Raw genomic sequence first — 27,970 nt, forward strand, 5'->3', positions numbered from 1 at the left:
TTCATGCAAGTCCACCACATATGGTAATATGAACCCAGTATCTGATGACATTTCCAACACTTTTCCAATTTATTTTTGAACATTCTTGCTATTCTGCTGCAGAGAGAACATTCTGGAACAGGGTTTCTTGACCATGGCCACTGGAAGATGGATGGACTTCAACTCCCAGAATTCCCTGGCCAGCTTGCCCAGCTGCTCCCAAGGAGATGGATGTGGGCTGCCTCAGAGGAGCCACCAGCCCCATGGCCTGCGGACATTCTCCATCTGCCAGGCCACGGCTGTCCCGGAGGTGGGTTTCACAAGGCAGGTGGAACTTTCTTGGCTTTTGGAGAACTGAAGAAGCTTCTTAGATGAGAAGTGAAACATTTTCAAGGGGAAAAAGCCCAAGAAAGTCCAGTTTCCTTTTGAAAAGCACCTCTGGGGCAACAGCTCAATCAGCTCCTCTTTTTCAAAAGCTGACAGCTCACACCCCAATCTCTTACCTTTCGGGCCGTCAGCTGCAAATTGGTCTGTGTTCTCCTGTGCTCTGAAAACCTTTCAATTGTGGTGGTGGAGAAAATTATTAATAATTCTTTGGGCCTAACTAATAATTCAATGTCCACCTTTGGAACGAGCTCCCCGTGGAGATTGGAACGAGCTCCCCGTGGAGATTGGAACGAGCTCCCCGTGGAGATTCAGACCCTCTCCACCCTTCAGGCCTTCCGGACGGCCGTGAAGACCTGGCTGTCCCAGCAAGCCTGGGGTTGAGTTCCCCCCCCACTACTCGAATTTGCTGTGTCTGTTGTGCTTTTAAACTGTTTGTATTGTCTGATTGTCTTTGTCATACTTTTTTGTAATTTCCCCTCCCTTGGCTTTGTTCAGCCGCCCTGAGTCCCTTCGGGGAATAGGGCGGCCTACAAATTGAATAAAATCCAAATCCAAACCTTGAGCCCCGTCAGGATCGAACTGTCCGCAATCCAGCCCTTTAGCCACTGTGCCACCAGGGCTCCTCCATCTCTTGTTCCACTGATAGCCACTTCTCCATGTTCAGAAATTGGCCCCTGCTACAGCAGCGGATAGATGACCAGAAGGTTCCCAAAGGACATCGGGGAAACCCTCTGGCTCGGGAGGCCCCTTGGTGGGACCATTTCCCCCAGTTGAGCCATCTCCGACTGACCACGATGCCCCCAAAGCTCTCCAGGAAAGTCCTCCTCTTTCGGATCCCTGGCTTTATTCACAGCTGCTTGCCTGGGCCAGAGAGGGGGAGGGACAGGGCAACGGCCAGAGTGGCCCACCTGACATTTTTAGCCACTCGAGAAGAAGCTTAGGAGGAAGAAGCGGTCACACCACTGAGTGGTCAGTCTCGCTCAGGGAGGAAGACGGTTGTTCAGCTGGTGATCAGTCCAGATCCATGTTCTTCAACCTTGAGTGGACTTCAACTTCCAGAATTCCCAGACTGCATGTTGGCCAAGGAATTCTGGGAGTTGAAGTCCACACGTCAATGTTAAGTTGCCAAGGTTGAGAAATATTGGCTTCTTAGAGCAGTAAATAAGGAGGGATTGCCGGAGCTTCTGGTTCATGAGAGGTTCAGTCCTCCAGACTGTGGCCGTATCACCTCCCGACTTGCAGCTCTGGCCTGCTGCCACCAGGGCAACTCAGAGGATACAACTCCCCCCCCTTCACTCGGTCAATGTCATTGCTTTGACCCAGGACGAAACCCAGGATAGTGAACGCCCGGCTAGGCAGGGAATAGCAGAATCGTATTGGAGGCCCACCATTCCTGTCACGAGGGCTTCCTTGGCTAAATTGCTACCTGAAAGAAACGGGGACCCCAAGCGCTTCCCTCTGGTTGCAGCCTCTGCTGCGCTTGCAATAATCTAGATGACCCTTAGATGGCAGCAAAGAGCAAAGGAAAGGGGGATGGTGGGGAATCTGCCAGCCTTGCAGGGTAGTCCAACTACGAAGCACATTCAAAATATTTAGCCCTATACTTACTGCAAGGATGTGTGAATGGATTTCTTTCAAATCTGAAGGTACATCGCTCCCCCTGCCGCCCCCCCCCCGACGGAGGATCCCTTCTGAGACATTTGCCAGTCCTCCTGCGGGCTCAGCTCCCCCCCCCCCCCCGGTCTGTGGCTCTTCCTCCTGCTTCCCACCACAATGGGACCATCATTCCCACATCCCATTCCCAACAGATCGGATATAATTCCAGTCTTGCTGTCAAGGACAAGGTGGCGTATTTGAGGGGACATTTTCCCTTGGATTGTCCTCCCAGGCCTTGGGGGAGGCTCAGTGGCTTTGGCCCTTTGCTTTCCCCTTTGGTTCTTTGCTGGTCTCTTGCATTTTTCTTTTAATAAGACGGGATTCAGTTGTAAACTAAGCTGAGCCACGGGGGAGTCCGCTGGTAATACAAGCGTTCCCGCTTGGAAAAATACTCGATCCTCCCAGGGTCCGCCACCCCGGGGCCCACCTGGAGCTGACCCTTCAGTGCAGAGGCCCCCTCCCCTGCTCTGCACGTGCTCTGCTCTGCGCATGTTCGCGCTCCAGCCCCCCCCCCTGTTCTGGACTGGCGAGCCTGCCCTTGCCCCCCTCCCCTCGGTGGGGGGCAGCTGTCCGAGGGCTGCTCCGTTTGGATAGAAGCCGGCTGGGGCGTTGGGAGCGGCGTCTCTGGCCGGTCGGGAGGAGGAGGGCGGCTCCGGGACGCCGAATAGTCTAGGGCGCGATCAGCTCCCTCCGCACTCCAGCTGAGCACCCCGGGGGCCGGGCGCGGCTCTGCCTAGTCCCCCCCCCCCCGGCAGCCGTCCGGCCCAGCCTGCCCCGAAGTTGGGAGACGCAAAGCGGCGCGGAAGCCTCGGCCGCTCGGGAAGCTCTGCGCGGGACGCCCCCTCCTCTCCGGCCGGCCGGCGGCGGGGCGGAGCCAGGGCGCAAGGGCGGGGCCCTGCTGGCGCGGGGGGCGGGCCTACCGACTGCAACTGCAGCTGCAGCACCGCCGCGCCCGCCGCCCGCTTCGCCCGCGGGAGCCGGAGAAAGTTTGCCGCAGGAGCGTCCCCGCCGCCCCGCCGGGATGAGCCTGCCGCGGGCGGGCGAGGAGTCTCCGCCGCCGGCCTGGTTGCCGAGCCACGTGCAGGTGTGGGTGTTGCAGGCGCGGGGGCTTCGGGCCAAGGGGGGCCCGGGCGACGCCGCCTTCGTGGCGCTGCAGCTGGGCCGGCAGAAGCACCGCACCGCCGTGGCCGCGCAGAAGGGCGGCTGTCCGCGCTGGGCCGAGCAGTGCTCCTTGGAGCTGCCGCCGCCGCCGCCCGGCCCGCGCCCGGCCCCGCCGCCCGAGCCCGACCCGCAGCTGCTGCAGCTGGTGGTCTGGCAACGGGCGCTGGTGGGCCCCGACCGCTTCCTGGGCCGCGCCGCCGTCCCGCTGGCCGCGCTGCTGCAGGACGGCCGCAACCACCCCGACCGGTGAGTGGCGCGCGGGGCTCCGGGGCGCGTGCAGAGCGCGGCTCCCCCCCCCCGGTCCGCCGCTCAGCTCCCGAAACGCCGAGTCACTCCCGGGAGGCGGCCGGGGGAGGGGTCCGGGCGCCGCAGGGCGGGGGCGGTGGTGGGGAGAAGCATCGGGCGGAGGCGCCCCTCATCTTCCTCTTCTCCAGCCCACTGGAGGCACTTTGTCCATCCTTTGCGGGGGGGGGGGGCAGAGAAGGCCTCTCTCGACCCCTGGGGGGGCAACTGCTGGGGCTGCTGGATTTCTGGTCTGGACCTTTGGGTGGGGTTGAAAGTGCAGTTGGGCTGGAAGAAGGCTGGCCGGGCCCCCCACCACCAGGGGAACCTTGACCACAAGTCCATTTCCCCAGATGTTGGGCACACCTGGGGCAACGCTGGTTGTTTTGTCCCATCTGGAAGGCTGCCCACTCTGGCCTGTCCCACGGCCGCTGATACCCCATGGGGCAGCCGTGCTGGTGCCACAAGAGGCCCAGAAGCAGCTGGTTTGCAAAGGAGACCCCTCTCTGTGGGGCCTCTGCTGGCTGGCTGGGTTGGCCTTCCCCTTAACCCTGATTCCTGGCTGGTCCAGGCAGGGGAGGCTTAGAAACTGATGTGGCTGTGAGGGACCAGGGCTGCTGCATCCTTGCCTGGTCTCCCCACTCCACCAGCCTCTGGGGTGGCCATTGCAGGAGCCGTGCTCAGGTCTCTCAGAAAGACAGGTGCTCCTGCAACCCCCACCCACCCCTGGTAGAGATGGTGGTGAGTGGATTCCTTCCCATCTGGTCCATTTGGTGAAGCACAGATGGCTCCTCAATTCCCCCTTCCTGGTGACCCCCAGACTTAGAGTCCCCAGGCAGCATTGGTCAAGTTGGAAGCAAAGGCCGGTTGTGGGAAGACGGTACTAAAACCAGCTGGTTGGTTCTGCCACATAAGTCTGGTTTCCGTTACACTCTGCAGGTGTCCAGTTGGGGCCTCTTGGGAGGGGGCCGTGCCCCTTGGGAGGCCAGTGTGGGAGGGCCGTCTTGTGGGGTGCCTCTTCCCGTCCGGAGTCCAGGGGAGGGTTGGGCAGTTGACCAGGCCCTGCTGGAGGACGGTGGGCGCTCGCTGGGAGGACCTGCCTTTCTGTCCACGCCCAGCAGCACTGTTGACCTGGCCTTGCTGGAGGCCTCTGTTGTTACCACCAGGGAGCCCACCAGCTGCCCCCGGGGTGTGTCGGATGCTGACTTTGGCCCAGGTTGTGTTTTTGTTCTGTGTTTTTGAACACCTAGATTGTCGGGCCACTTGTTGCCTTGAATGTTTCGCATTGAGTGGAAAGGAAGGGCAATATTGCCCAGAAGGGAACGTTGCAGGGAAGGCTGAGCGGGTGGCTGGGCTGCTGCTGGCACTGCCAGGGCTTCCTTCCTGCCCGGGGTGCAGAACATCAATTGGGGTGACACCTTGCCTTGTCTCCCTGGCCCCCCTCCCCTTCGTCCCCTTGGGTGCCCCCTGGCCCAGAATCTCCCCCTGCCCCCTGCTTCAGTGCAGGCCAGTTTCATCACAGGCCATTGTTCCAAATGTCACACAATTGTGTGAACTCGGGGCTGTTCGCTTGAGATAAGGCTGCCCGTTTGTTCTCCAGCCACCTCTGGGCCCAGCTGGGCCTCCCTGGCACAATCTGCCTGCAGCCATGGCCAGAGCCCGTCTGTGCCTGCGGGAGCCTCAGGATGCAGCACCTCCTGCTGTCTGTGGATGGGCCTGAGGGCGTCTCCCCCCCTGGCCCCCCATTTTCAGGCATTGTGGGATGAATCTATCAGAAATTAAGAAGCAGCCAAAGCTGCGTTGGAAGGGCAGGGTGGGATAATTTCAAGGAGGTAAATGTAGCTGAGCACTAGGCCTGACTTCCCAAGAGGAGCGCTGGGGGGGGGGGAACGGAGCCCCCAAAGAAAGTTGGGCAGATCAGAAGAAAACTGGCTGCTCCTTGTTGCCAGTTGGTGGATCTCACCTGATGGACTTCTGGGCATCGCAATTCACAGGCGTCAAGACTGAAATGAAAGGGGGCTGCGAGGGGGGGGGGTGCTGGGCCCCAAGAGGAAGGATGGCAACCGCTGGGCCTGGGCAAGGGAAGGCTCCTCCTGCAGAAAGTGGGGGCTTCGGCCGTGGAGCCACAGAACAGGGGCACAGAAGACGTGGTCCTGGTGGAAAGAGCCAACGTGGCTCTTGAGGGTGGGCCTTCCTCGTATTTTGGGGCCTGAAGAGGCTGCTGGGAAGAAGCTTCAGCCTGGTGATCAAGAAGAGCATTTGCAGCTCAGAGCTGGAACGGAGGGGTCGACCACACTCAGCCTCCAGGACCCTCCCAAACCTCAGAGCTTTTGGCCCGTCGTTCGAGCAGAATGTGTCCTCCCCAACTCAGAGAAGCCACCTGCTCCTTTCGGGGTGTGGAAGGAGGCCGCCTGACAGCCGGTCGGTTTCAGGGCCTGTGTGGCTTCCGGGCAAGATGGTGCAATTTCCCCTTCCCTCGCCAGCTGTTGCCCAGCATGGACAGCTGCGAGCTGAACCCGGTGCAGAGGGCTTCGGGTGCTGCAAGGCTGCAGGAGCTGCGGGTGGAAAGTTTCCTGGCTGTGTTGAAATCTAGCCCTGCTTACGGCTCTTTGGCCAGTGCAGGATTGGGGACGGCCACTGTCCACAACGCGGGAGAGCCTCTGCCATCAGCGGACACCAGCCTTCCCTTCCGTTAGTTGGGAGGGTTGGAAATCCCAGGCCACCTTTTCTGGAGAAGCCGGGGGGGGGGGGGAAATAAAAGTACGGTTGGCTGGCTGGCCTAAGCCAGAATTCCTGTATGGCTGCCATCCTGCCTGGGAATGCCAGGAATTCACCTAAAACCAGAGAAGGGGAAGTCTCTTCTTTTTTCTTTTTATTGAAAATTTTGGAAAAAAAACTTTCACGAATATTTACCTCTCTCCCCCTCCCCACCCAAACCCCAGCCCCCCCCCAACCTCCCCCCCCCCGGCTTCCCAGAACCAATACAGGGTTACAGCAATAGGTGGAGGGATGCTCATAATCTTATTCCTTGGCTTGTCTCTCCCCCCCTTCCCTGAAAGGGGCATCTCTGGCGGGTGGCAGGCAGAGAAGGAGAAGAGACGCAGGACTGCCTCCCCCCCCCCCTTGGCTTTTCCAGCCATCCTTCCTTCAGAAAGACTCTGTACTGAGTGGGGGGAGATTTTATATCTTGTGGCTCGAGACTTTGGAACCATCAGGCACAAATCGCCGGGTGTTGTGGTCAGAGCCTGGAAGGGCCTTTGGGGTGGGGGTGGGGGGGCAGCCTGGTTGCCCTTTGGACCTCTGCTTGTTATAGAGATTGAGGCTTAACTCCAGAACTCGGCTGCCCGGGCTGCCCGGCCCACAAGCAGCACAGCGAAGGCGGGTGGCAGGCCTCCGCTCTGGGTAAGCAGCTGCTGGTGTCTTGGTCGCCTCCGTGTCTTCTGGGGTGACCGAAGTGGCCGAAGGAGTCCGGTGGCCGAGTGGAAGAGCTGGCGTGGGGCTTTCCTGCAGAAAGTAACAGAGGCACTCTTGGGAGCTCTGCTGCCGACTTGGGCGAAGAAACTGCTCCCTCCGAGGCCGCAGGGATCATGGCCAGGAGACCCAGACTCACGGGAAGGCTCCAGGAGCAGCTGGTGGGAAACAGAAACAGCCGGATTTCGACCTGCAGGTCTGGCCAGGAGGAGCCCAGATGAGCAGAGATTATTATCTCCAAGATCAACATCAGACCTACAGCCAAGTAAGTCATCATCCCACCAAGGAACTGCCGAACCGGCCCAACCGAAGAGCGTCCGAGCCACCCCCAGCAGCACTCGGAGGGCAGCCACTGGAATGTAAACTCAGAGCAACCCCGGCTTCTTACGAGCACTGATGATGTTGCCTAGTTGGGTCATTAAATGTCTGCAAGAAAACAACCAAACTCGGAGGGCACAAGGACTCTTCAGCCCCTCCTTTGCCAGCATTAGGACAGACGACTGCCGTGCCTTTCGTATGGGGCTTCCTTTGAAGACTCTCAGCAGCCTCTCCGGTGGTGGTGGTGGTGGGGCTAGAACCGCCCCACACATGTAACACGGGTGATGCCAACTGGGTCTTTGGAAAGGTTCTGAGCTGCTCATTTTGCCCCCAAAAGTAGAAACTCCCTCCCAGGTACAGCCCCCCCCCCCTCCCGGTCTGGCTTTCCATCCAGGGCGCCCTCCCCAGAAAAGAGTTGGGGGCTTCCTCGCCTGACCCTCGGGAAAGAAAGCGGAGCTTCCAGAAGGGCTTTGTGGAGTCTTTCAAGAGGTCGCTGGAGTTGAGACTCCAATGAAGCATTTATAGACGGGGTTTTTGCTGCTGTTTTGCTGAAGTTTGTCTTCATTTATTGACTTGGGTTTTGCAAAGTCCCTGGGAGACGCGTTGGAGCGTGGTGGCCGGTGCATATGGGGAGTGGGTGGGGGTTTGCTCTGTGGCAGCTGAGGAGTAACAGAGAAGAGGGCTGGCTCAAACTAAACCTTGGGGCAGGGGCTTCCCCTGAGGGGGGTCTGGGAATCCCAGAATGACTCCTGTCCAAAGGTGGTGATGCAGAAGTGCTGCTGCCCTCTGAGAGTAGAAGGACTTGCTTTCATGCCCACAGCGCCCACTGCGTGCCCGGCTGGTTCCCACTGGCAAGAGTAGAAAATCCTGAGCTGGAAGGGAGCCCTCTGCTGCCCGCTCTCCTAGGCACCTCTGGGCAAAGCCTCCAAGGCAGGCAGCACCCTTGGATGCCCGGGAGAAGAGGAGTTCAGGTTGGACCCCCAGAGGGAACGGGGGTCTCTACGGACCCTGGGGCAGCCCCTCCCCCCACATCTGCTTTGCTCGTCTGCCTCCTGCAGCAGGGCCCATCACTCACCTGCTTGGCACAGTAGCCTATTGGGGATTTGCAGACCTGTGAGAAGCTGTGGGCCCTTGGCAGCCCTGCCCGGCCGCAGCCTCTTCAGCTGAGCCCCTTATGGGCTGTCAGTGGGGGGGGGTTGCTTTTCAAGGGCTGAGCCAGCAGGCCCATTCCTGGAAGCTGGAGATTGCAGACGGGTCCTTTGCCATTCCAGACCCAGAGCTGTGGGGGCCCTTGACTGGTCCCCAGCCTTTCTCTGGGGCCCTTTTGTGCAGAGCCCCGAAGCCGAAGTCCTGGTGCTGCCAGCCAGCCAGATGTTCTAGCAAGCAGAGGAGCAGTGAATCCGTGCCAGGGTGGCTCTGCCTGGTCTTCGGAGAACAGCCCCTCCGAAGCGTTTGCAACCAGCCCCAGGCTGGCCCCGTTGCTGTGGGTTGCTTTCCTCCTTCTCTGTGGGCCGGGCATTTTGGAAAGAGTGTGCGTTGACAGGGCTCCAGTGAGTCATGTGCTCCAAAGTGCTTCCCCACCTTCCCCGGGGCTTCTCCAAATAAACATTTCTCTGGAAATGGGGGAAACGGGGCTCTATTGTCAAGTGCGGATAGGAGGCCTGCAGGCTGCCTGGGAGGAAAAACCCCTTGGCCTTGGGGCTGCAGAAGGGAAGGGGCCTCCCTCCCTCCCTCTCAGCTCAGCCTTCTGGAGAGCTTTCCCCATTTCTGCTGCCTCAGAAAACATGAGGCAGAAGAGCAAGCAACACTTTATGCAAAGAGAGAGTCTACGGAAGCAGCTTTCAAGGGCGACCTCTGGGGTTGCCTTTGAAGGGCATCCGGGACCTTCAACTGGCGCAGAACTCGGCTGCGGTGGGGCTTAATGGTGTCTCTTCAAGGCGTGGGACACTGCGCCAGCGGCTTTGGCCCCCAGTCTGCTTCCCACTGATTGCCAGCTGTGAAGCCCTTCATGATTTGGGGCTGGGGTCTCTCCCCAGGCGTTTCTGCCCATCCCACCCGGTCTGCCTGGGTCCCGTCGCCAGAGATTGCTGGTTGCTGGGCCTGGGAGATGGGCCTTTCCTGCTCTAGTGCCCATCCTCTGGCAGAGTCTGGTGGTGAGGGTGGCCCCGACCCTCCTGCTGGACTTATCCTGATGCCCCAAAGACCTGGCTCTGGGCCTGGGGCCCTGCATGTGCGGAGGGGGCCTGTGGTAGAGACTGCTACGTTTTCCTTGGCTGCTGCTTTGCATTTCGGTCCCTGTAGCTGTGATCGTAACGGCGTTTGCTGATCTCGTGTGATTTTAAAGACGGTTCACTTCCCAGATTCCCAGGTGGGCCGGTGGGCCCTTCCAGCTCTGCCTTCGGTGGTTCTGGGAGCTTCTCTGCCAACCGTCTTGCCTGGCAAAGGCCGGGCGGGTGCTTTGCATGAGGGGGAAGAGCCGAGGGGGAGGCCGACTTCGTCTGAAAGCCTCCTTCACCAGGATAGCAACAGGAAAGGACCTGGCTGCCCCCTTCCACCCTTCCTTTGCTAAGCTGGGGGGGGGGTCATTTACCGACCAGGATACATTTTGTCTTGGGGGTTTCCTATCACCTTGTGGAAAGAATTGCTTGCTCAGCACTTTTTCTGGCTGAGGGATTCTGGGAGCTGAAGTCCAGAGGTCACGAAGGGGCCATTGCCCACCCGTAGGGGGGGAGGGAGAAGGGAGACCTCCAGGAACAGCCCTTAGCAGGAATGTGGGCGGAGGCACTGAAAAGACCCTCCTTCTTTTGGGGGCTCTCTGAAGGGGAGGAGAAATGGACTTTCAGACTTCAGCCTTACGAGCTGCTTTATTGTAAGATGATATTAACAGGGTCTTGCAAGTCTGAAAGTCCATTTCTCTCCCCCTCCCCGGTTCTCTTTGCTGCTCAAGAAACAGGGGGGGTCCCTCCTGAGCCTCTGGCCCCGCCCCCATTCCTGCTGTTGCCCAAAGGGCCGTTCCAGGAGACCATTGCAGGATTGCATCCAGTTCCTCGGCATCTGCTTCTCTGGCATAGAGGGGCCGTTGTATGACAATTGGCATGTGGGCGACGGTGGGACCAAGTAGGGTCTCTGCTGTCTCACAGAGGGACGTGTGGGGGTGGGGGGCACAGAGCTTAGCTAGAGCAGACCCTTTGCACATTTTCATTGGGGGGAGTGTGGTAGGTTGCAGCCAGGCAGGTACGGTCATCCAGGTGTGTGTGGAGGGGGCAGCTGCTGGCTTTTCTCAGTGGAAAGGAGAAAGACCCCCGCCCTGGGGGGAGCCCTGCTGACATGGGGCAAAGGCTTTTCAGCGCAGCCCAGGAGGAATTGGCTGGGCTGTTTATGGGGGTGGGATGTGCCAAAGAAAAGCCCGGGAGAGGGTGGCAGAGAGCAGGGATCTCTGGGGACTCCCTAACCAGGTGCCCCAGGAATTGCAGCTTCCAGAGGTTCCTGCCAAGGGGCTGGACAGCATTGTGGGCCTGGTGGCTGCTTTGGGGAAGGGCAGCTGGGAGGGAGGCATCACCTGCCCCTCATGGGGTCTCTGGGTTGATTCCCTCCCTCCTGTCCCCCCCCCCCCAGGTGGTACAAGCTCCACTCGAAGCCGGGGAAGAAGGAGAAGGACCGGGGTGAGATCCAGCTGAGCCTGCAGTTCACGCGCCACAGCCTGACGGCCAGCATGTTCGATCTGTCGGCCAAGGAGAAGCCGCGCTCGCCCTTCCGGCGGCTGAGGGACAAGATGAAGGGAAAGCACAGCTACGACCTGGACTCCTCCTCCGCCATCGTGCCCAGCAGCACCGGAGCCCTGGACGACGACTTCCGCCCGGGGCCCCCCAAGGACAAGGCCAGGGGCAGCTTCTTCTTCAAGGGCCAGCTGCGCCGCTCCTCCCTCACCCGCTCCAGCACCTCCCTGGGCTCCGGCAGCACCCTCTCCTCCGCCAGCAGCCTGGGGGCCCTGGGTAGCACCGAGGGGGGGGCGCCCTCACCCAGCCGGCACAGCAGCTTCTCCACCGACCCTGCCGGTAAGTAAGCCGGAGGGGGGAACCAGGACGGCCAGGGAGGGAGCTATGCCAAGTGGCCTTAGGAAAGACCCCTCCCCCTGGCCCTAGGAATATCCTAGGAATATCCCCCTGGGCCTCCCCTGCCCCCCCCCCAGATGCTGCTCCTCCTTTTGCTCTCCTGAGTCAGAGAACGGAGTTCCTGCTCTTGCCCCCCCCCCACTGGGAAGGATTGAATGGCTGCCCAGTTGCAGCAACATCTGTCAGGTGGCCCCCCCTCTGGGTCTCAGGGAAGGAGTGGGCTTTGCCTCTGGGGGCTTTTTGGGAGGCCTGGGCATCAGAGAAGTCCATGGACCCTCTGGAGCAGGTCCCCCCCCCAAAAAGAGGCATGGCATTGGGAGGGAGACCCCTCCCCTTTCTAGTATTAAGGGTCTGATGGTCATTTGACAACCCAGCCAACTTTTAAAGTGAGTCCATTATTCTGTTTTGGGGGAAAGAACCGGAATAAGTCTGGTAGCACTTTTTCCACCTTCAGTTTTCATTAGAGGCATCAGGGTCACAAAACCTGATTTTCAATGAAACGTGTGAGTTGGAAAAGGCTGTGCTTAAAGCCATGGGGCTGCCCCTCTCTTGTGCCTCTGTGGGGCAGAGCAGCTGGGAGGCTGACCATGCCTGTCTTTCTCTCCCTCCCTCCCTCCCTCCCTCCCAGGGAGAGACTTTCTGCCCTCCCCCCAGCTGACCCACAAGAGGGCCTTCAGTGATGAGGTGGGCCAGATCAACCTGTTGCCAGAAGCTCTGCAGGGCCTGAAGACCCCAAAGGACCCCCCCTCCGGGTCCTCGCTCTGCATCAACGGGAGCCACATTTACTGCGAAGAGCCCTCCTCCAAGCCCTCCTTCCTCTCGCTGGCCCCCTTCCCTCCTGCCCAGAGTGAGCCTGGCAAGCAGGAGAGGGGCTCGGGGGCCGCACCGCCTGCTGCCCAACCGGAACTCCCACCCTGGACTGCCAGCGATTCCCAGAAAGGACCCCCGAAAGACCTCCCCCGCTTCATCCCCTCGCCCCCCATTTTGGCGGCGCAGGAAGAAGACAAGCTCTCGGTGAAGACCATCACCCTGAACAAGCAGCGGGTGCGAGCCAGGCGGGAGGAGGGGCTGCAGGCCGAGAGCAAGCCCGTTCCCATGGCCGCCCCCCTGGCTTTCCCCTCGGAGGTCCGGAGGGTGAGGCCCCAGGATGAGATGGACCAACGTGGGAGCCTCAGGGGCCACGGCCAGAGCCCCGAGCCCCATCTGGAGGCCCCGTCTGGAGAGAGAGAGGAGCCCCAGGGCAGCAGCCGGATCAGTCCGAGAGACCCCAGAGAGCCGGCTCGAAGGCCCAGGTGAGCCTGCATCTGTGGGGCTGAGCCATGGGGTGGGGGTGGGAGGGGGTCCGACTGTTTGCCCAAGGAAAGGCCAGAGTGCCAGGGAGGGCAGGGGTTGGAAGTGGCGCTTCTGGGCTCCAGAGCCTCTGCTCCTGGGCCATTGGCTCCAGCCAGCCCTCTTGCTGACCCTGTGCACCTGGGAGAGAGGCTGGCATGCCTGGAGGGGCAGCTGTCTCGGGGCGGGGGGGAAGAGCCTGGGGTGGCTGCCTGAGTTTGGGGGTTTTCCCAATCTTCCTGGTGCCAGGGCTGCCTGGGGAGTGCCCAGTTGGCATTCCAGCTGCCGGGGAGGGAAGGAAGGCCCAGGAGGTGGGAGATGAACCAGGGAGGCACTTGGAGCAAGGCAGCTGTTTCAGGCCCTCCCTGAGGGGGAGCTGGGCCCATGCGGACGTTGCCTCGGCCCAGACTCAGCTGCCCCCGTCTGTGGGAACCGTGATTGTAACGGGGTCTGCGCTGTCTTTAGGGTTGGGGGACATTTGAGTCGGGGGCTCTTTTGAATTTGAACGGGGGGGGGCAGTAAAAGGAAATGCTGGAAGAAGAAGGGGGGGTCCTGGGATCCATCTTGCTGAGCACATGTAGAGTGGGGGGGGGGGGACTCAGATGAAAAGCACCTGAAGTCCATTTTTTTAATAAGTTTTTTTTTTTCAAAACAAACACAACACATAAAATCTTCTTTCTTTACATACGGTAGAAAGTGCATCAGTTGGTTACAAAAGGCTTTCGTGCATCTCTTCCACAGTCATCAAGCATAATTCATATTAGCTCAAGTATTTTAACTCAGATATTTATACATGTTACCATCATCATACCTCCATTTTCATTTGACTATAGTTGTTTATATTTCATTATAAAATATACCAAGATTTAATACATAACCACATACTGGCATTTCATTTACTATTTCCAAAATCCTCCAATAACACTAAATCCTTATATCCTATTCTAGCTAAATATCCATAATATTTAATAACAAGGTTTTCTATCCTTCTTTTCAAATCATTGTTTATAATTTACATCTCATTTCCTTATATTGTACGCAGTGTTATAATGTTGGAATGTTACCACTTATTTTTTGTATCTCTTTGTATTTCAAGTTTTAAAAAAAGGTCCGATTCTTAAATGAGTTAGAAAACCCCCCACAGTAATGAAAGAGGAAAGTTTTAGTCCATATATAATATAATTATATTATAGTCAAATTAAAAAAAATAGAAGAACGAAATTTAATCCGTTCATTTTAAAAGGCTTGCATAAATTCCATCCGTAAAAATAGCATTTAAAAAGTAAGATAACCCACTGTTCAAAACCAGTCCAAATTTAATTCCACCGCTTATTTCTTCTGTTCTCCAATTTAAATTAGTTTTAAGTTTTTTTTATAGGCAGTCACTTTTAAAACAGTAAAAATTCCTCACCAGCTGAAAACACTTTCTCTTTCCGTATCCTTCCATTTTGGAGCTGCCATGATCTCATCAGCTGTTTGGCTGGATTTTTTGTCACCGGCTTGAAGAGCTGCTCTTGGATCAATCAGAGACTTTGCGATGTCCCTGTGATCAGCAAGATGTATTCTTCCTGTTCACCATCTCTACGGGACAGTTTAGGTCCGTTTGGACCACCCAGAGACAAAAGTGTCGACTGTGATCTCGGAGCATTGAGATCGCACGCTGTGTCATCACAACTTTGGCTCCTCCCCTCCTGAAGTCCATTTTTTGTTGCACCGGTCAGGCTCACGACGAACAGAACAGATTCCCAGTTCAGCCAGTCACTCTGGATTGCCCCCTGCACAGTTGTAATGGCTTTCAAGTAGGAGAAGCAGCAGTGCTGCCGTCCCCCTCCTCCCTCGCCTGCTTCCTGGGCCCCTGAGTTCCCTCCGGGAGGCCCCTCTGCAATGAAGAGTCCATTTTACCGAAGGACCACTTCCACCTCTCTCTGGAAATGGCAGCCACTGAAATGGGGGTGGGGTAATTTCCGGGGCCCTCGGGAGCCCCTGGAGCTGCTCCCAAAGGTCACTTTGGGAAAACGTGATTAAAACGGAGGAGTTGGCATCTCAGGCTGGAAGGAGCCTCTGTGCAGCTCTGCCCACCCCCACCCCGCTTTGGGCTTTGCAGGGTCTGACGTGGGGCTGCCTTGGGGTGTTACTGGGGGCAGTGAAAGGGCCTGTGTGTCCCAGGGACCCCTGGCGCAGCTTTGGGGAGAGGGCCCACGCAGAGGGCTCCCTCATTCCAACATCTTCCTTGCTGAGTTGCATAGATGGTGGTGGAGGCTAACGACCATCCCCCTGAGCAAGGACACCAGGGGGGCCATCCACCTTCACGTCAGAGTGATACTGGGGTGACCCCAGGCCCTGGTCAGGCGGCCCCCAAGAAGCTCCTGGAGGAAAGCTGAGGTCCAGTGGGGGAGGAGGAGGAACAGCTTTGGGGCCTCCGGGGGGACTGGGGTGAGGTGGGACGGGAGGAGTCCAGGTACCTCTGAGGTGCCCAGAGGCAAAAGGGCAAAAGACCCCCAGGGGCGAGATGGGAGGGGGAGGGGGGCCAAGGCGGAAGGCATTCAGAGCAGCCATGAAGACGGAGGCCGGAGGCTGATATTCTGGGCATCTGCCGTGGGCGACTTCACATTACCTCTGAAGAGCAACAGGTCCTCTCTTGCGGTCAAGAAAAGAAGAAGAAACGGAGGAGCCGTCATTGGCAAAAGGGGGATGAAGCAGTGACCTTGATTCAGAGCCCACCGACTCCTACAGGTTGTCCGTGACTTACAACTGTATTGGAGCCTCCCCATTAGGGTCATAAGTTGTGATGGTCATAAAACAGGTCACTCACGTGTCTGACCTGATTTTACAATTTTTTTTGCAGTGGTCATTAAGCAAACACCATGGCCATTAAGTGAACCAGTTGTTCACCGTAATCTGTTTTTGCTGAAAAACAATGCTGGTTTTTGGCAGAAACGTGGTAAAATGCAGCCAGGTGGCCATGGGGCAGTGCAGATGGTTGTAAATGCGGATCAACTGATGAGCGCCCGAAATTTGGCTATGTGACCGTGGGGCCTTTGGATCTTTGGAACTGGGGGCTAAGCATCCCCAGTGTGATCTATTCCAACTTTGAATGGTTGCTTGGTTCCCGGGTAGATCCGAGTCGCTAGATCAGTGGGTCCCCATCTTTTTTTGGCCAAGCCCCACCTAAGCATGTCTAAAATCCCGATGCCCCCCTCCCCTCCCCCCCCCCATGACGCACAATTCCTACTTTACTCAAAAAGTGAAGTCTACTCACGCGGAGGAAGCCTAAGAGGCCTCTTTTATTTGGTTTAAACAAGATTCAAATTGCCCCCATTAAAAGTCAACTCCCCCCCCCCCCGTGGGGCATGGGCCCCACATTGGGAACCCCTGCTCTAGATTGAGCCCCCAGAGTGGAAGGGAGTAAACGGGTCCGAGCAGTTTCCATCAAAAAGAGGCGTTCTAGGAGACTGGAGCGCTACACTTGGAAGCGAACCAACATCTGGAAGGAGGAGGAGGAGAGGAAGAGGATGATTTGGCTCCCCCGGAGGCCGGGCAGGGAAGATCAGACATTCTGGCCGGGCGAGCAGAAAGCAGGAGAGCCGGTGCCCAAGACAAAGGATCGGGCTGGCCAGGAGGGTTTGACCTCAGCCGTACTCCGTATGAGAATCAGGCGGTAGGGCTAAAAATAGATGCCATGGGTGAGTAGCCAGAATGATGTCATGGAGCAGAAATACTCCAAAAACGCTGCTAGGCAAACAAGGTGGGAAGACGGTCGGCTGACAGGTTGAAAAACAGAAGGAAGCAAAAGAGACCAGAGAGGAGAAATTGCGCTGCACAGACGGGAAGGAGGAGGCTGGAAGGGCAGCTCCAGCGGAACCTCAAGGACAGGATTTTGATTCCAGAAGATCTGAGGAGTCGAGAGAGCCTTTTCTATTTTTTTTTTTTGTAGTAAGATTTTATTGGTAAAACGAAAATACAACATCCATACCTTGTAAAAAACAATACAACTACATTTCGAGATATTCCCATACTATCAAATCATTATAAACATCAAAGGTTAGGTATCTTATTCCTTCCCTCCCTCTTCTCTTCCCTCATTTCTTCTTTTCCATACCCTTTTCTTCCCTCCCCCCCTTACTTCCTTCTCCCCTGCCTTCCCTCCTTTCTTTTCTCCTTTCCTCCTTTCCTCCTTTCCCTCCCTCGATCCCCCCCTCCTTCACACATACCTTCCCTCCTTCCCTTCCTCTTTCCCTCCTCCTTTCTTTTCTCTTAACCTCCCTCCTTTCCTCCCTCCTTCCTTCCTTCCTTTCAACACTCCTCTCTTTCTTTCCCTCCCTCTTTCCCTCTTTACTACCCTCTCCTCTTCCCTCCCTCCTTCCTCCCCCAGTTTCTTCTCTTTCTTCTCTCCTTCTTTCTTCCCACCTTCTTTCCCTTCTCTTCTTTCTCTTCCTCCTCTTTATCCTTCCCCCCTTCTTCTGCCTTTCCTGTTCCTCTCCTTTCTCCTCTCCATCCTGACTTCCCTACTGTCCTCCTTCCCTCCCCTCTAACCTTTGTTACATTTACATATTTTCCTCTGCTGAGGACAACCTGGTCGAGAGAGCCTTTTCTGCAAAGACGGACCAAAAAGAGCAGCAAAGGAAGACCATTTTGAGGAAGGGGGAGGGGGAAATCCCAAATGAAAGATGTGTATGAAGGTTTACTCATCTATTAAATATCTTTGTTGCCGGTCTCACTAATTCAGCCACAGATTTTATCTGCTGAACTGGAGCCAGAAGTGACGTTAAGTGGGCTTAGGAAATATTTCCTAAAAACTCGGCTGGAGCCGTTGCTGAAACAGCAGCTGAGCTGCTTTTAAGTCTCTCTCTGCAAGATGACGCAGTTGAAACGCTGCTTGCAATTTGCAGTCGGGTATCAAAACACAGCAATGGCCCAGAAAGATAGCAATAGCAATAGCAGTTAGACTTATATACCGCTTCATAGGGCGTTCAGCCCTCTCTAAGCGGTTTACAGAGTCAGCATATTGCCCCCAACAACAATCCGGGTCCTCATTTCACCCACCTCGGAAGGATGGAAGGCTGAGTCAACCTTGAGCCGGTGAGATTTGAACCGCCGAACTGCAGCTAACAGTCAGCTGAAGTGGCTGCAGTACAGCACTTTAACCACTGCGCCACCTTGGCTCTGATGATGCCCCTCATGTGCTCACAGTTGCTCCAGATGTGCCTTTGGAGGAGACAAACCCCCCCACACTGATTACCTAACTCTGGGGCGGGTGGGTGGGATAGTAGAAAAAATAAAAGGGGCCCAGGGTTATGTGATTGCACAAAGCCTTTTAGCTGTAGATCACAACTTGGGGGTAGTTGTTAAAAAGGGAGCAGAAGAGGGTAGCTCAACCAGCGTGCCCATTGAAGAACACTTATAATGGCCAGGAAAGCCGCCATTTGATTGGGAGACGGCACAAGTAAGCGGCTCGGAATTGTGGAAGGATTAAGGCCAAGACTGTAGGACAGTGTTTCTCAACCTTGGCAACTTGAAGATGTCTGGACTTGAAGTCCCAGAATTCCCCAGCCAGCATTCGCTGGCTGGGGAATTCTGGGACTTGAAGTCCAGACATCTTCAAGTTGCCAAGGTTGAGAAACACTGTCCTAGACACTCAATTGTTCATACGTGAATGCTGGCTGGGGAATTCTGGGACTTGAAGTCCAGACATCTTCAAGTTGCCAAGGTTGAGAAACACTGCTGTAGGAGAAGGACTGGCAGAGCCGGGGAGGAGTGAAAAGGGGAAGCAGCCTAGAATTGGTATGTAGCCACACATGAAATAACTCCAGCCTCCCTTACATTGACCCTTGTCCGACTCCAAGCGGCTGCTGGTGGCCATGGCTGGAGAAGATTCCTGTGGCTTTTGGCACGTAACTCGGTTGAGTTGGGCCTTCGTGTGTAGGTCAGGTTCCTTGCGCCTGACCAAGGATCGCGATAGGCCGATTCCTGGAGCTTCCTGTTCCTTGGCTCTTCCACAGAGTCAGAAGTGAGTTTGTGGAGAAGCAGAAGCCAAGACAAACCGCAGGCTGTCTTGGTGGTGGAGGAGGAGGAGGAGGAGGGGGCTCCTGCTTGCCCTTCCCTGGCTCCAGGAGTCTTTGACCTGAGCCCCCTGCCTTCTTGGGTGGCTGGGCAGCTGTGCGGAGGGCAAATCAGGGCCGGCTGTCCAGGCACCAGATGCTGCTCCAGGGAGGGAGAGATCAGCTGGCCTGGCAGGAGCCTTGGCAATAGGTTCTCCCCACCAGCCTTCTGCCTGTCCAGGGGATGGGGAGATGGGGGAATTCTCTGCTGCCAAAGGGGTTCATGCCCTGGAAGGGCAGGCAGCCTTTGCAAGGGGCTGGCACTGCCCAGGCGACCTTTCTGACTCCCTGAGCTTGTGGGAATCACTGGGGCAAAGAGCCCAATTCCCCAAACCTCTGTTAGGAACAGAATAAAAACTTGAAACTGTAAAATGAAAAACTGGAGGATGTTGGGAGGGGGGCCACGGGGGGGGGCTTGCCTTGGGGGCTTGAAGGGGGAATGGAGGTAGCCCCCCTGAATCCCTACACAGCCCCCCTCCCCCAATAAAGAATGCAGCATTACTTTTGAGGCAGGAAAAGAGGGGCTCTGCGGAGGGGGGAGGGAATTCAAAGCCATCCTGGGGGGGGGGAAGTCCCAGGGCTCTCCCTTCTGTGGGGAGGGGGCGCAGTCAAGGAGGCTGGGGGCAAGTCCCAATGGAAAGACTGCTGGGGGGGCAGGCTGGGAGGGACTCCGTAGGCCAGACCCCAGTGGTTGTGTGGGGCTGCCCCCCCCCCAATCGTGAAGCATCTTTGCTGCTTTGTGCTACTTTTAAGTTATCAATTTTTGTGGCTCCTGCAAAGGCTGTGGCTTGCTGTGGTTCCATGAAGGCACCAGTGGTGAAGGGTGTGTGTGTGTGTGTGTGTGTGTGGCTGTTGGTGGACCTGAATCATTTGTGGCACTGAATTGTGCCTTTGCTCAGCCCCCCCAAGCAGCCCCCTCCTTTCCGCCCCCCCTTGGAGGGCCCCTCCTACAAGCCCCCCCCCAACCCTGCCCCAGAGAGGGCTTTCCTTGAGGACTAGCTCCTCGTTGACCAGATACTAAACTTGCTTCCCTGCTCGCTTTCTCCCTAGTTCCCAGCCTGGCCTGCCTGCCACTCCAGAGCTCTCCAAGGACCCCTGGGTGGTCTCTGAGGATCAGGGCCTCCCTCCCTCCATCCCGGCCGGAGAAGCGCAGCCCTCATCCCTCGCCCCACCTGCCAGGCGCCTTCAGCCACCGCCGCCCGCAGCTGCCGCCGCCGCTCCTACGCGCCCACCTGTGGAAGGGGACGATGGCTTTGCCGCCTTTGCCGCCAGCCGCCTGCAGCCAGCCTCTCCGGGGCCCGAACCCCCTCCCGCCACGGACCCCCCAGGGGGGGCGGCTGGCCTCCTCCCACAGCAGGAGGAGGGGCCCCCCATCCCTGAGAGAGCCTCGCAGGGGAGTCCGGATTGGCTGAGCCTCACCTATGGGGAGAGAGGCCGGGCCTGGAGTGGGTCTGGGGGGCTCCTGTTAGTGAAGGGGACATTTGGGGAGGGAGCCAACTCTGCCCCCAATGCAAGCAGCCTCCGAGAGGAGCAGGCCCAGGGGGAAGCCGCCTTTGCCCAGAATGTGGGGCGGCTGGGCTCCTCCGTACCTCTTGCCCCAGATGTGCCTGCAGAAGCCCTCAACTGGACACCCGAGAGCTGCCCGCGTAACCGGACCATCCCTTCCTTGGCCGACCCCTCCTCGGAGCAGCTGGACTGGGACCGAGAACAGCAGACGTTGCCCCAAAGCCAGGCAGCCCCCCAAGCTGAGAGCAGCGAGCCTTCTTGGCTTCCGTGGGACCCCCAGAGGGAAGAGGACGTGGGGGTCGAGGAGGCTGCCCCGACCAGCGGAGGCCCTGCCCAGGAGGAGCAAAGGGGACCAGCAGAGACTGAGGGGCCGAGGGGGGCAGGGACCCCTCCTCCAAAGCCATCAAGGAGGGTCCTCCCTCTCCAGCTCACCAAAGAAGCCAGTGGGGCTGGGAGGGGCACACTGGAGAGCGCTCAGCCGAGGGGGGCAGACCCAGAGCCTCCTCCGCACCTCCCTTCTGTGGGGGTAGCCGGATCCCCTCCAGCAGCTGCTGTCTCCCTGGTGCCAGCCGTGATCATTGGAGCAGGGGCCCCCGAGGGCCTCCCGCTGGCTGCTGCAGAGGCTCTGCTAGATGACCAGCCGGGGGGCCAGGAGGAGCCTTCAGGGGCGACCATCTTGGCAGCAGAGGAGGGGCCCAGCGCAGAGGCCCTGCAGTTCTCCACCTGCTCCTCCCAGCTCTCCTTGGGCGGGTTAGGCCTCTCGGGGGTCCCCGAGAGTCCCAGGCAGGATGGGGAGACCGGATTTGCCCCCTGGGGGCTGGAGGGGGCCTGGCCGACAGGGCTGCCTGGCTCGGCCTCATTATGGAGCTCAGAGAGATTCCCCCAGCCCCCCGAGGCCTCCCAGGGCCCCCCTGAGCCCAGCCCCTCCCTGCTGTTCTGGTCTGCCTTGGAAGAGCCCCGGGGGCTGCCTGGAGTGGGCACCACCTTGGAAAGCCCCTGCGGCCTGGGACAGGACGATGGGGCCACTGGGCTGCCCCTCTTGCCCCCGGGGCAGGAGCCGGAGGCCCCCTCAGGAGGGCCCAATGACCAAGCGAGGGACTTCAGGAAGGCTTCGTTCTGGCAGGAGGGCAGGGGGGAGGCAGAGAGCAAGCAGGAGGATTCCCCGCTGACCCCAGGCAACCCTTTTGCCCCCTGGGCCGCCCCGTCTCCCCAGAAGAACCCCTTTGTGGAGAGGCCTCCTGCTGCGGAGGTGCCCTGGGCCCAGGCTGTCATCCTTCCGGTCTCGCCCACTGTGGATGCCCACAGCCTGGGAGAGATTCCTGCAGCCACCGACCCTCCCAGGCAGCCCCGTTCTCACAGCTTCTCTGTGGAGCTCCCGGTGGGCCCCAGCCGGCCTGGCCCACCCCGGCCCTTGGCCTTCTCCACCCCTTCCTTCCAGCCCGTCCCAAGCCCCACTGACTGCAGCCTCCCTTCTCCCCTGGGGCCCATCAGGGCAGGGGCTGCAGCGGACGGCCACCCCGAGGTGCCCCCCCTGTCCCCCTTGCTCTCTCCTCCCAGCATGGATGCCTCGGCCCCTTCGGTCCAGCCCACGGAGATGCTGCCGGCTCAAGACGCCCCACGCCAGCAGACGCCCAGGTGAGCAGCGGGGGGGGGGGGCGCAGGTGTGTGTGTGTGTGTCCAAGTGTCCATGCCTGTGGGTGCCACTTTGCAAGAGTGTGCTGTTGGCTTCCTGGCTCCCGGCTGAACAGAGCCATTTTCCTCCTTGGGGGCGAGGAGACTCTCAGGTGCCAAAGCCAGCTCCCCCCCCCCATAGTAAATGCCACCACTTCCTTCTGGGAGACCAGGGGCAGGGGAGAGGTGGAAAGTCTTGGGGTCCCTGCCTCCCCAAAGGCTGGTGAGAGGGGAGGTGAAATGAGCAGCATTCTTGGCAGGAAGGGAGCCTGAGGAGGCCAGGACGGCTGTGGGCCTGGAGTGCCAGCTGGGGCAGCCCCTGCAGCCTTCGCCTTGAGGCCGGAGCCCTCAGCAAAACGGGGCCTTTCCCTTACAGGAGCCCTGCGCTGCTCCTAAGTCTCGGCCCAGAAGGGCAGCTGCTCTGCAGGCTGGGGACGCTGGGAATTGTATTCCCAGTGCAGCTGTGTGGCTCCAGTGGCTGGGGGGCTTTTGAGTGGGTGCCGAGTGTTGCCCCCGCCACAGGAGCTGCAGCCACAAGCACTGCCCAGCCAGGCAAAGGGAGGGGAGTTGGGGGGGGGGGTCTCTGTCTGGGCGTTTTCACAACCACCCCGGGGGACGTAGTGAGAGCAGCAGCTGCTACTCTTAACAGAATAAGGGGGTCGGAAGGGACCTTGGAGGTCTTCTAGTCCAACCTCCTACTCAAGCAGGACACCTGATGCCATTTGAGACAAGCAGCTGTCTCTTCTTCAAAGCCTCCAGTGACGGAGCAGCCACAACTTCTGGTGGCAACTTCTGTTCCACCGCTTAATTGTTCTCTCCGCCAGGAAATTCCTCCTTAGTTCTGGCCTGGGTCTCTCCTGGATTAGCCTGTGGATCCAAGGGAGCCTTTCGTTGGGGCTGGAGGGACGGGCTGCCTCTGGAGGGACGGGCAGCAGTTCCCTTGGGGGGCTCGGGGGGGGGGGCTGGGAGCTCCTGGGCCTGGGGCTCTCCTGCCTCCCAGCAGCCGCCGTTCAAAGCCTCTTCCCTGCACGGCATGTCAAGGGGGGGGGCTAGGAATTCAGCGCCCTCCTCCTGGTTGGCGTGGTTAGCCTTAATTCCTGCCTGTCTCCGCCTGAGTCGGTTTCCCTAACCCTGGACGTCCCTCGTGTTGCTTTACTTAAATCTGTTTGCATTGCTTGAGCAGCCATGCTGGGCGGCTGGGAGGCTGAAAACATCCCACACAGGGGAGAAAGGAAGAGGACCAAGTCCTCCTCCTGGCTCTTCTGGAAGGGTGGGGAAGCAGAAAAGCTGTGGAGGTCAAAGGTGAGAAAGAAGAAGGCTGGTGGGAGGAGGGGCTCGGCGGGTGAAGGGGGGGAGGTGGGCAGCTAGCTGGGCAGGCGGAAGAGGCCTCTACTTGGGCCTCTCCTGTTCTGACCCAGCCTTAGCAGAACCAAGAAACAGACTCCTTGTCCCGAAAACCCCTCTTTATTTAGCTCCTGTGAATCACTGGCATTCATACACTGAAAAGTCCAGGCGACCTGTTGAAATAAATGTAAAATAAGTTTTATAGAAAGCTAGTTTTAAGAAATGTATAAGAAATGAACGCATTTTTTTCTATCTAGGATTTTAAATCAAGTGTGATAGAATGTTTTCATGAGAATAAAACTGTTTTTAGCTGCAGCCCTAGCATATTACAAGCCCCGAGTTATTCATGTTTAATAGATTCCAGATCATTCAATCCTTGCTCCTTCAATCTTGAGCATCAAACCAAAATCTCATTCTTCGTTTGAGTCAGTGTCACTCCTAAAATATTACACTTGCAATGTGTAAAGACTTCACACTCCCCTTCCCACATGTCGGCTGGAGGGTTCCATACAAGTGAGAAATAAAATCATTTGCTGATGTTAATTGCACCTTAAGACCATAAGATCCTAATTCAACATTTTAAAATCTCTGCCGTTTCTACACAGCATAGTCCAATTCTGGGTCAGGTTATTGCAGACTTGCCACGTACAGATGAATAGACTCTTTTAAGTTTTACTTGCAAATTAACTGGAGGTTTGTGAACCTCCAAAATTGTTTTCCAGCAACATGGATATTTTAAGCATTCCAAATGCTGATTTCAGCCCAAGCTGTAAAGTCAAAAGATGTTTCAAATTTATACCCTCGTTCTAAGTATAATTTGTAAACATTCTTGGATTTGTGCCTTAATTAACGTGTTAATCTTTTAAGATGACCCGAGATTGTTTTGAGATTTGCTGCAACAAATTTAGCACAGCTGTCTGGAGGGAGCTAAAATCCCTTCTCTGTTTAGAATTACATGGAAGCAGCTGCCAGCAGGTGGCGCTGGTGCTGCACAAAAACCCCTCCGCCTGCAGAAGGTGGGGATTGGGGGGGGGGGCGCTCACTTGTGGGCTGCCAAGAGAGAAATTGTAGGGGTGATTGTGCAGCCCTGGAACTCTCGGCCTTAAAAGGGGGCTTCCAGGTGCCTATGCAGCTGCCCACTTGGGCACTTCCCAGCTGGGACTGGGCTAATGTGGGCCAGGGAGGTTGCTCCGGGGTCTGGCTCAGTTCCCCAGGAAAGGAGGGTCTGCAGCCTGTGCCCAGGAGTCAGGCCGGGACTGATAGGACCTGCAGCCTAAGAGGGTTCAGAGTTCAGCCCACACTTCAAACAAACAGACAGCCAATCTAGCCCTAGGAGGCTCTGCAGGTGGCCGCTGACCACTGGCACTGGGAATTTCACCTGGAAGGTGCCTTGGCCCACGATGGGCACCCGGTTTCCCTGGTGATCACGTAGGTGGGTGTCAGGGGTGCGTAGATGCTGCTTCTGTAGGCTAGGGATGGCCGGCTTCAGGACAGACCACAGCATGAGGGTCAGCGATGACCCAGTGTCCATCTCCATCTCACATGGAGAGGCCTCGATGAGGACCCTGACCTTCAGCTTTTTTGGTGCGGACTTGGCCGATGGATGTATGGTAGGTGACTCTGTTGTTGCCCTCTGAGTGCCGTGGTGGCTTCTGCCAGGCCCCTGGGTTGGGCCTCTGTTGGTGGCTCGGTGCGCTTCTAGGTTGCCAGGTGGTGGCAGGGAATTCGCTCCGGCACACCTTGGCGATGTGCCCCTTTCGCTCGCAGCGCTGGCAGGTTGCGTCGCGGAAATGGCAAACCGATCTGGCGTGGCCTCCTCTGCAGCTAGTGCAAGGCGGGAGACGCGATTTGAATGTGCGCGCCAGCTGGGCGCGGCTACTGCGCATGCGGCAGCTGTCATCTTCCTCGCCTTCTGAGTCTCGGGCTCTGCAGCCTCGCGATGTATGCGCGTCCTCTTTCGTGCGCCTTGTGGTACGCTTTGGCGCTGCAGAGTCTCAGTAGATTTGGCAGCTGATTCGGACGCCCTGGCCTCGTCCAAGGCGATCTCCAGAGTGAGGTTAGATTTAGCGAGTAATCTCGTCTGCAAGGTAACGTTCCGCACGTCGCAAATTATGGGGTCCAGAATCATCTCGTCCAGGTCTCGGAACTCGCAGCAGGCTGCAGCCTTGCGAAGCACCGCAACGTTCTCATTAATCGATTCGCCCCCTTTCTGGTTTCTGATGTTAAACTCACGCCGGCGAACGTGCTTGGACGGCTTGGGCGCACGGTGGGCCCTTCGCGTCTGCTGCAGCATGGGCCAGGCGACTGCTTGAGGCGGTGTCAGCTCAGAAAGGTTTTTCGCCGTCTCGAACACTTCCCAGCCACAGCATCCGAGGAACGTGTTCTTCTTGCGGCCTTCAGGAAGGCCCGTGAGGTCGTTTGCCTCCAGGAAGCAGTCAAATCGTACCATGTACGATTCCCAGTGCTCGATGACTGGGTCCTACGGTGGGGCGTGCATAGCCATTTTTGTGTATAGAGGGCGATTTGAGTTTGCCGCTCAAAAATGGCTGCTTGAAGCCGCGCTGAGCTCCGGGCTGGATTGCTACGCTCATTTTGATTCGCCTAGTTGCCTTCCGATCCCACCCTCGTGGCCAGTGTTAGATTGGGTGATGGAGAGGCACACACAGGCTTAACCGTAACAACAACTCTTCGTTGAGTACAACAAGTGAGAACAATCCAGCGAAGGTTGAGTCTGACGGCAGCCCTTTTATAGGGAGCTGTCAGACCCTTCGACCAATAGGATTAAACCTCTGTTCCTACTGGAGACAGAGGACCTTGGTGGAAACCACTGTAGTTAAATATCTAACACAGTGTTTCTCAACCTTGGTGACTTTAAGTCCTGTGGACTTCAACTCCCAGAATTCCCCAGCCAGCTTTGCTGGCTGGGGGATTCTGGGAGTTGAAGTCCACAGGACTTAAAGTCACCAAGGTTGAGAAACACTGATCTAACATGACCTTTGGCTGGGTTTTCGTTCTTGGGCCTGGCACTTGGAGGGTCCCACAGCTTCTGGGTCGTCACGGGGGTTTCTCTGCAGCTTTGGGCAGGGACGGCGTTTCTTTCTTAGCCCTCCCTTCAAAGGGGGGGAGCCTAATGGCGCCTCTGGTTTCTTGCAGCCCGCACCCAGTCAAGCCCATGAGAAGCACTCCCGCCCCAGAGTCCCCACGCAAGGAGACGGCCGGCCTTGCTTCCAGCCCGAGCCATGGCCAAATCACAGGCCAGGAGCAGCTCGCCCCCATGCCTGCCATCAGTGGGACCTTCGCAGCCTCGGTGGTGCCGTTGGAGAAGATGGAGGCCAAGCAGCAGGTGAGGAGGTGGCTGGGCCACAGACGTCTTCCTAAGCACCAGGAGCGTCTTTGCTGAACCTTTGGAGTTGGTGGAGGTGTCCCCTTCTGCTACCCGTTGTGCCCAAGCCAGAAGCGGCCCATCCTGAAGCCGGCCTGGGTTCCTTCGTTCAAACACTGGGCATCCGATTCCCACCCTCCCTGCCCCGTGGCCTAGTTTCCTGCTGCAGATTTTCAGAATCTTTTGAGCTCCTGGGCTCGGCTCCCTTGGCACCTGCCACGAAGCCTGCCAGCTTCCCAGGGGCATTTCTGCCTGGTCTCTAGGCTTTGGCCAAGGACTGAGATTCTGGGCCCCGGACATGGCGGAAATGCCGTGCAGGGAGAGGGTGGAGTCAGGAGGGTCAAAGGAGGACTGCCCTTGAGCGGCAGCCAGGAGGAGGAGGAGGGTCCCTCTCCCTGCCCAGCAGCCTTCTGGGGGGCAAAGACCAAACTGGGAGGAAAAGGAGCCCTCTGGGATGAGGGGGGCAGACAACCAGAGCCACAACTGAATAATCAAAGCCATTAGCTTTATTGTCTATTCTAAACCTGTTACAAGACTCTCCCCAGGCTGATTCCCTCCCCCTGAGAAGGTTCAGATGGGGCTCCTTGGTGTTGGAGGAGGTCCAGCTTCCGCCTCTGGCAGCTGCGCTAGGACTCCAAACTAGGCCCTCTCTTGACTCCTCCTCCCAGCCCATCGGGCAGTTTCCCAACAACCTCACCCTCTGTGGTCCCCAAGAGGCTCTTCAGCCCCCCCTCATTTGTCTCCCCCCCCCTTGTGTCTCTGCAGAGCCCCTCCACCAAGTACCACCACCTGACGCGGGAGGAGCTGCTGCAACTTCTGCTGCGACGGGAGGCCGAGCTGGGCAAGAAGGAGGAGCAGGTGCGGGAGCTGGAGGGCTACATCGACCGGCTGCTGGTGCGAATCATGGAGCAGTCGCCCACCCTCCTGCAGATCCCTCTCGAGGATGGGGGGGTCAAGGCTACCCAGTAGCCCCCCCACCAGGAATCCATCGCCCCTCCCTTCCCGCTGTGGGTTGGTCTGCCGAATGCTCCCCTCTTTTGGCACGGACAGCACCCCAGGACACCCTGCTTCCTCGGCCCCCTCTGCCCCAGCCTGGGATCTCTGGGCACCCAAACGTCTTGGCGTTACGGACTCTTCTTGGCACGGCGGAGCATGTCCCAGGCTGCAGGGACTTCCTGGCCTGTCCCTTTGGGAACTTTGTCACCCCGACCCCACTGCAGTTAGGCAGCCTTCGCTGCCCACTTATGCCCCCCCCCCCCGTTCTCCCCTGGCTG

The 27,970-nt window shown here is 57.9% G+C and overlaps 1 protein-coding gene across 2 annotated transcripts; it reads left to right on the forward strand.

The window, feature by feature from the left end:
* The first annotated feature begins 2,939 nt into the window (after positions 1-2,939).
* Positions 2,940-27,804, forward strand: RAB11FIP5 (RAB11 family interacting protein 5). 2 transcript variants are annotated; one of them, XM_087723868.1, is made up of 6 exons: positions 2,940-3,429; positions 10,870-11,309; positions 11,995-12,658; positions 19,844-21,934; positions 26,468-26,657; positions 27,462-27,804. In XM_087723868.1, exons 1-6 carry the CDS (start codon positions 3,044-3,046, stop codon positions 27,663-27,665), a joined length of 3,975 nt encoding a protein of 1,324 aa, XP_087579994.1. In that variant the 5' UTR covers positions 2,940-3,043; the 3' UTR covers positions 27,666-27,804. The 2 variants fall into 2 exon arrangements, with proteins under 2 accessions (XP_087579994.1, XP_087579995.1); XM_087723869.1 differs by having other exon boundaries at positions 2,942-3,106.
* Positions 27,805-27,970: the final 166 nt, after the last annotated feature.

This window comes from Thamnophis sirtalis, unplaced genomic scaffold (genome assembly GCF_051295495.1).
Source record: "Thamnophis sirtalis isolate CommonGarterSnake01/CBP01778 unplaced genomic scaffold, rThaSir2_p1.2 scaffold_10, whole genome shotgun sequence".
NCBI classification, from domain to species: domain Eukaryota; kingdom Metazoa; phylum Chordata; class Lepidosauria; order Squamata; family Natricidae; genus Thamnophis; species Thamnophis sirtalis.

Excerpts from the sequence above, each read along its gene's own strand:
- RAB11FIP5 (XM_087723868.1), top strand. The coding sequence starts at position 3,044 with ATGAGCCTGCCGCGGGCGGGCGAGGAGTCTCCGCCGCCGGCCTGGTTG. Across the intron at positions 3,430-10,869 it reads GGCCGCAACCACCCCGACCG|GTGGTACAAGCTCCACTCGA; the intron begins GTGAGTGGCGCG and ends CCCCCCCCCCAG. Across the intron at positions 11,310-11,994 it reads CTTCTCCACCGACCCTGCCG|GGAGAGACTTTCTGCCCTCC; the intron begins GTAAGTAAGCCG and ends CCTCCCTCCCAG.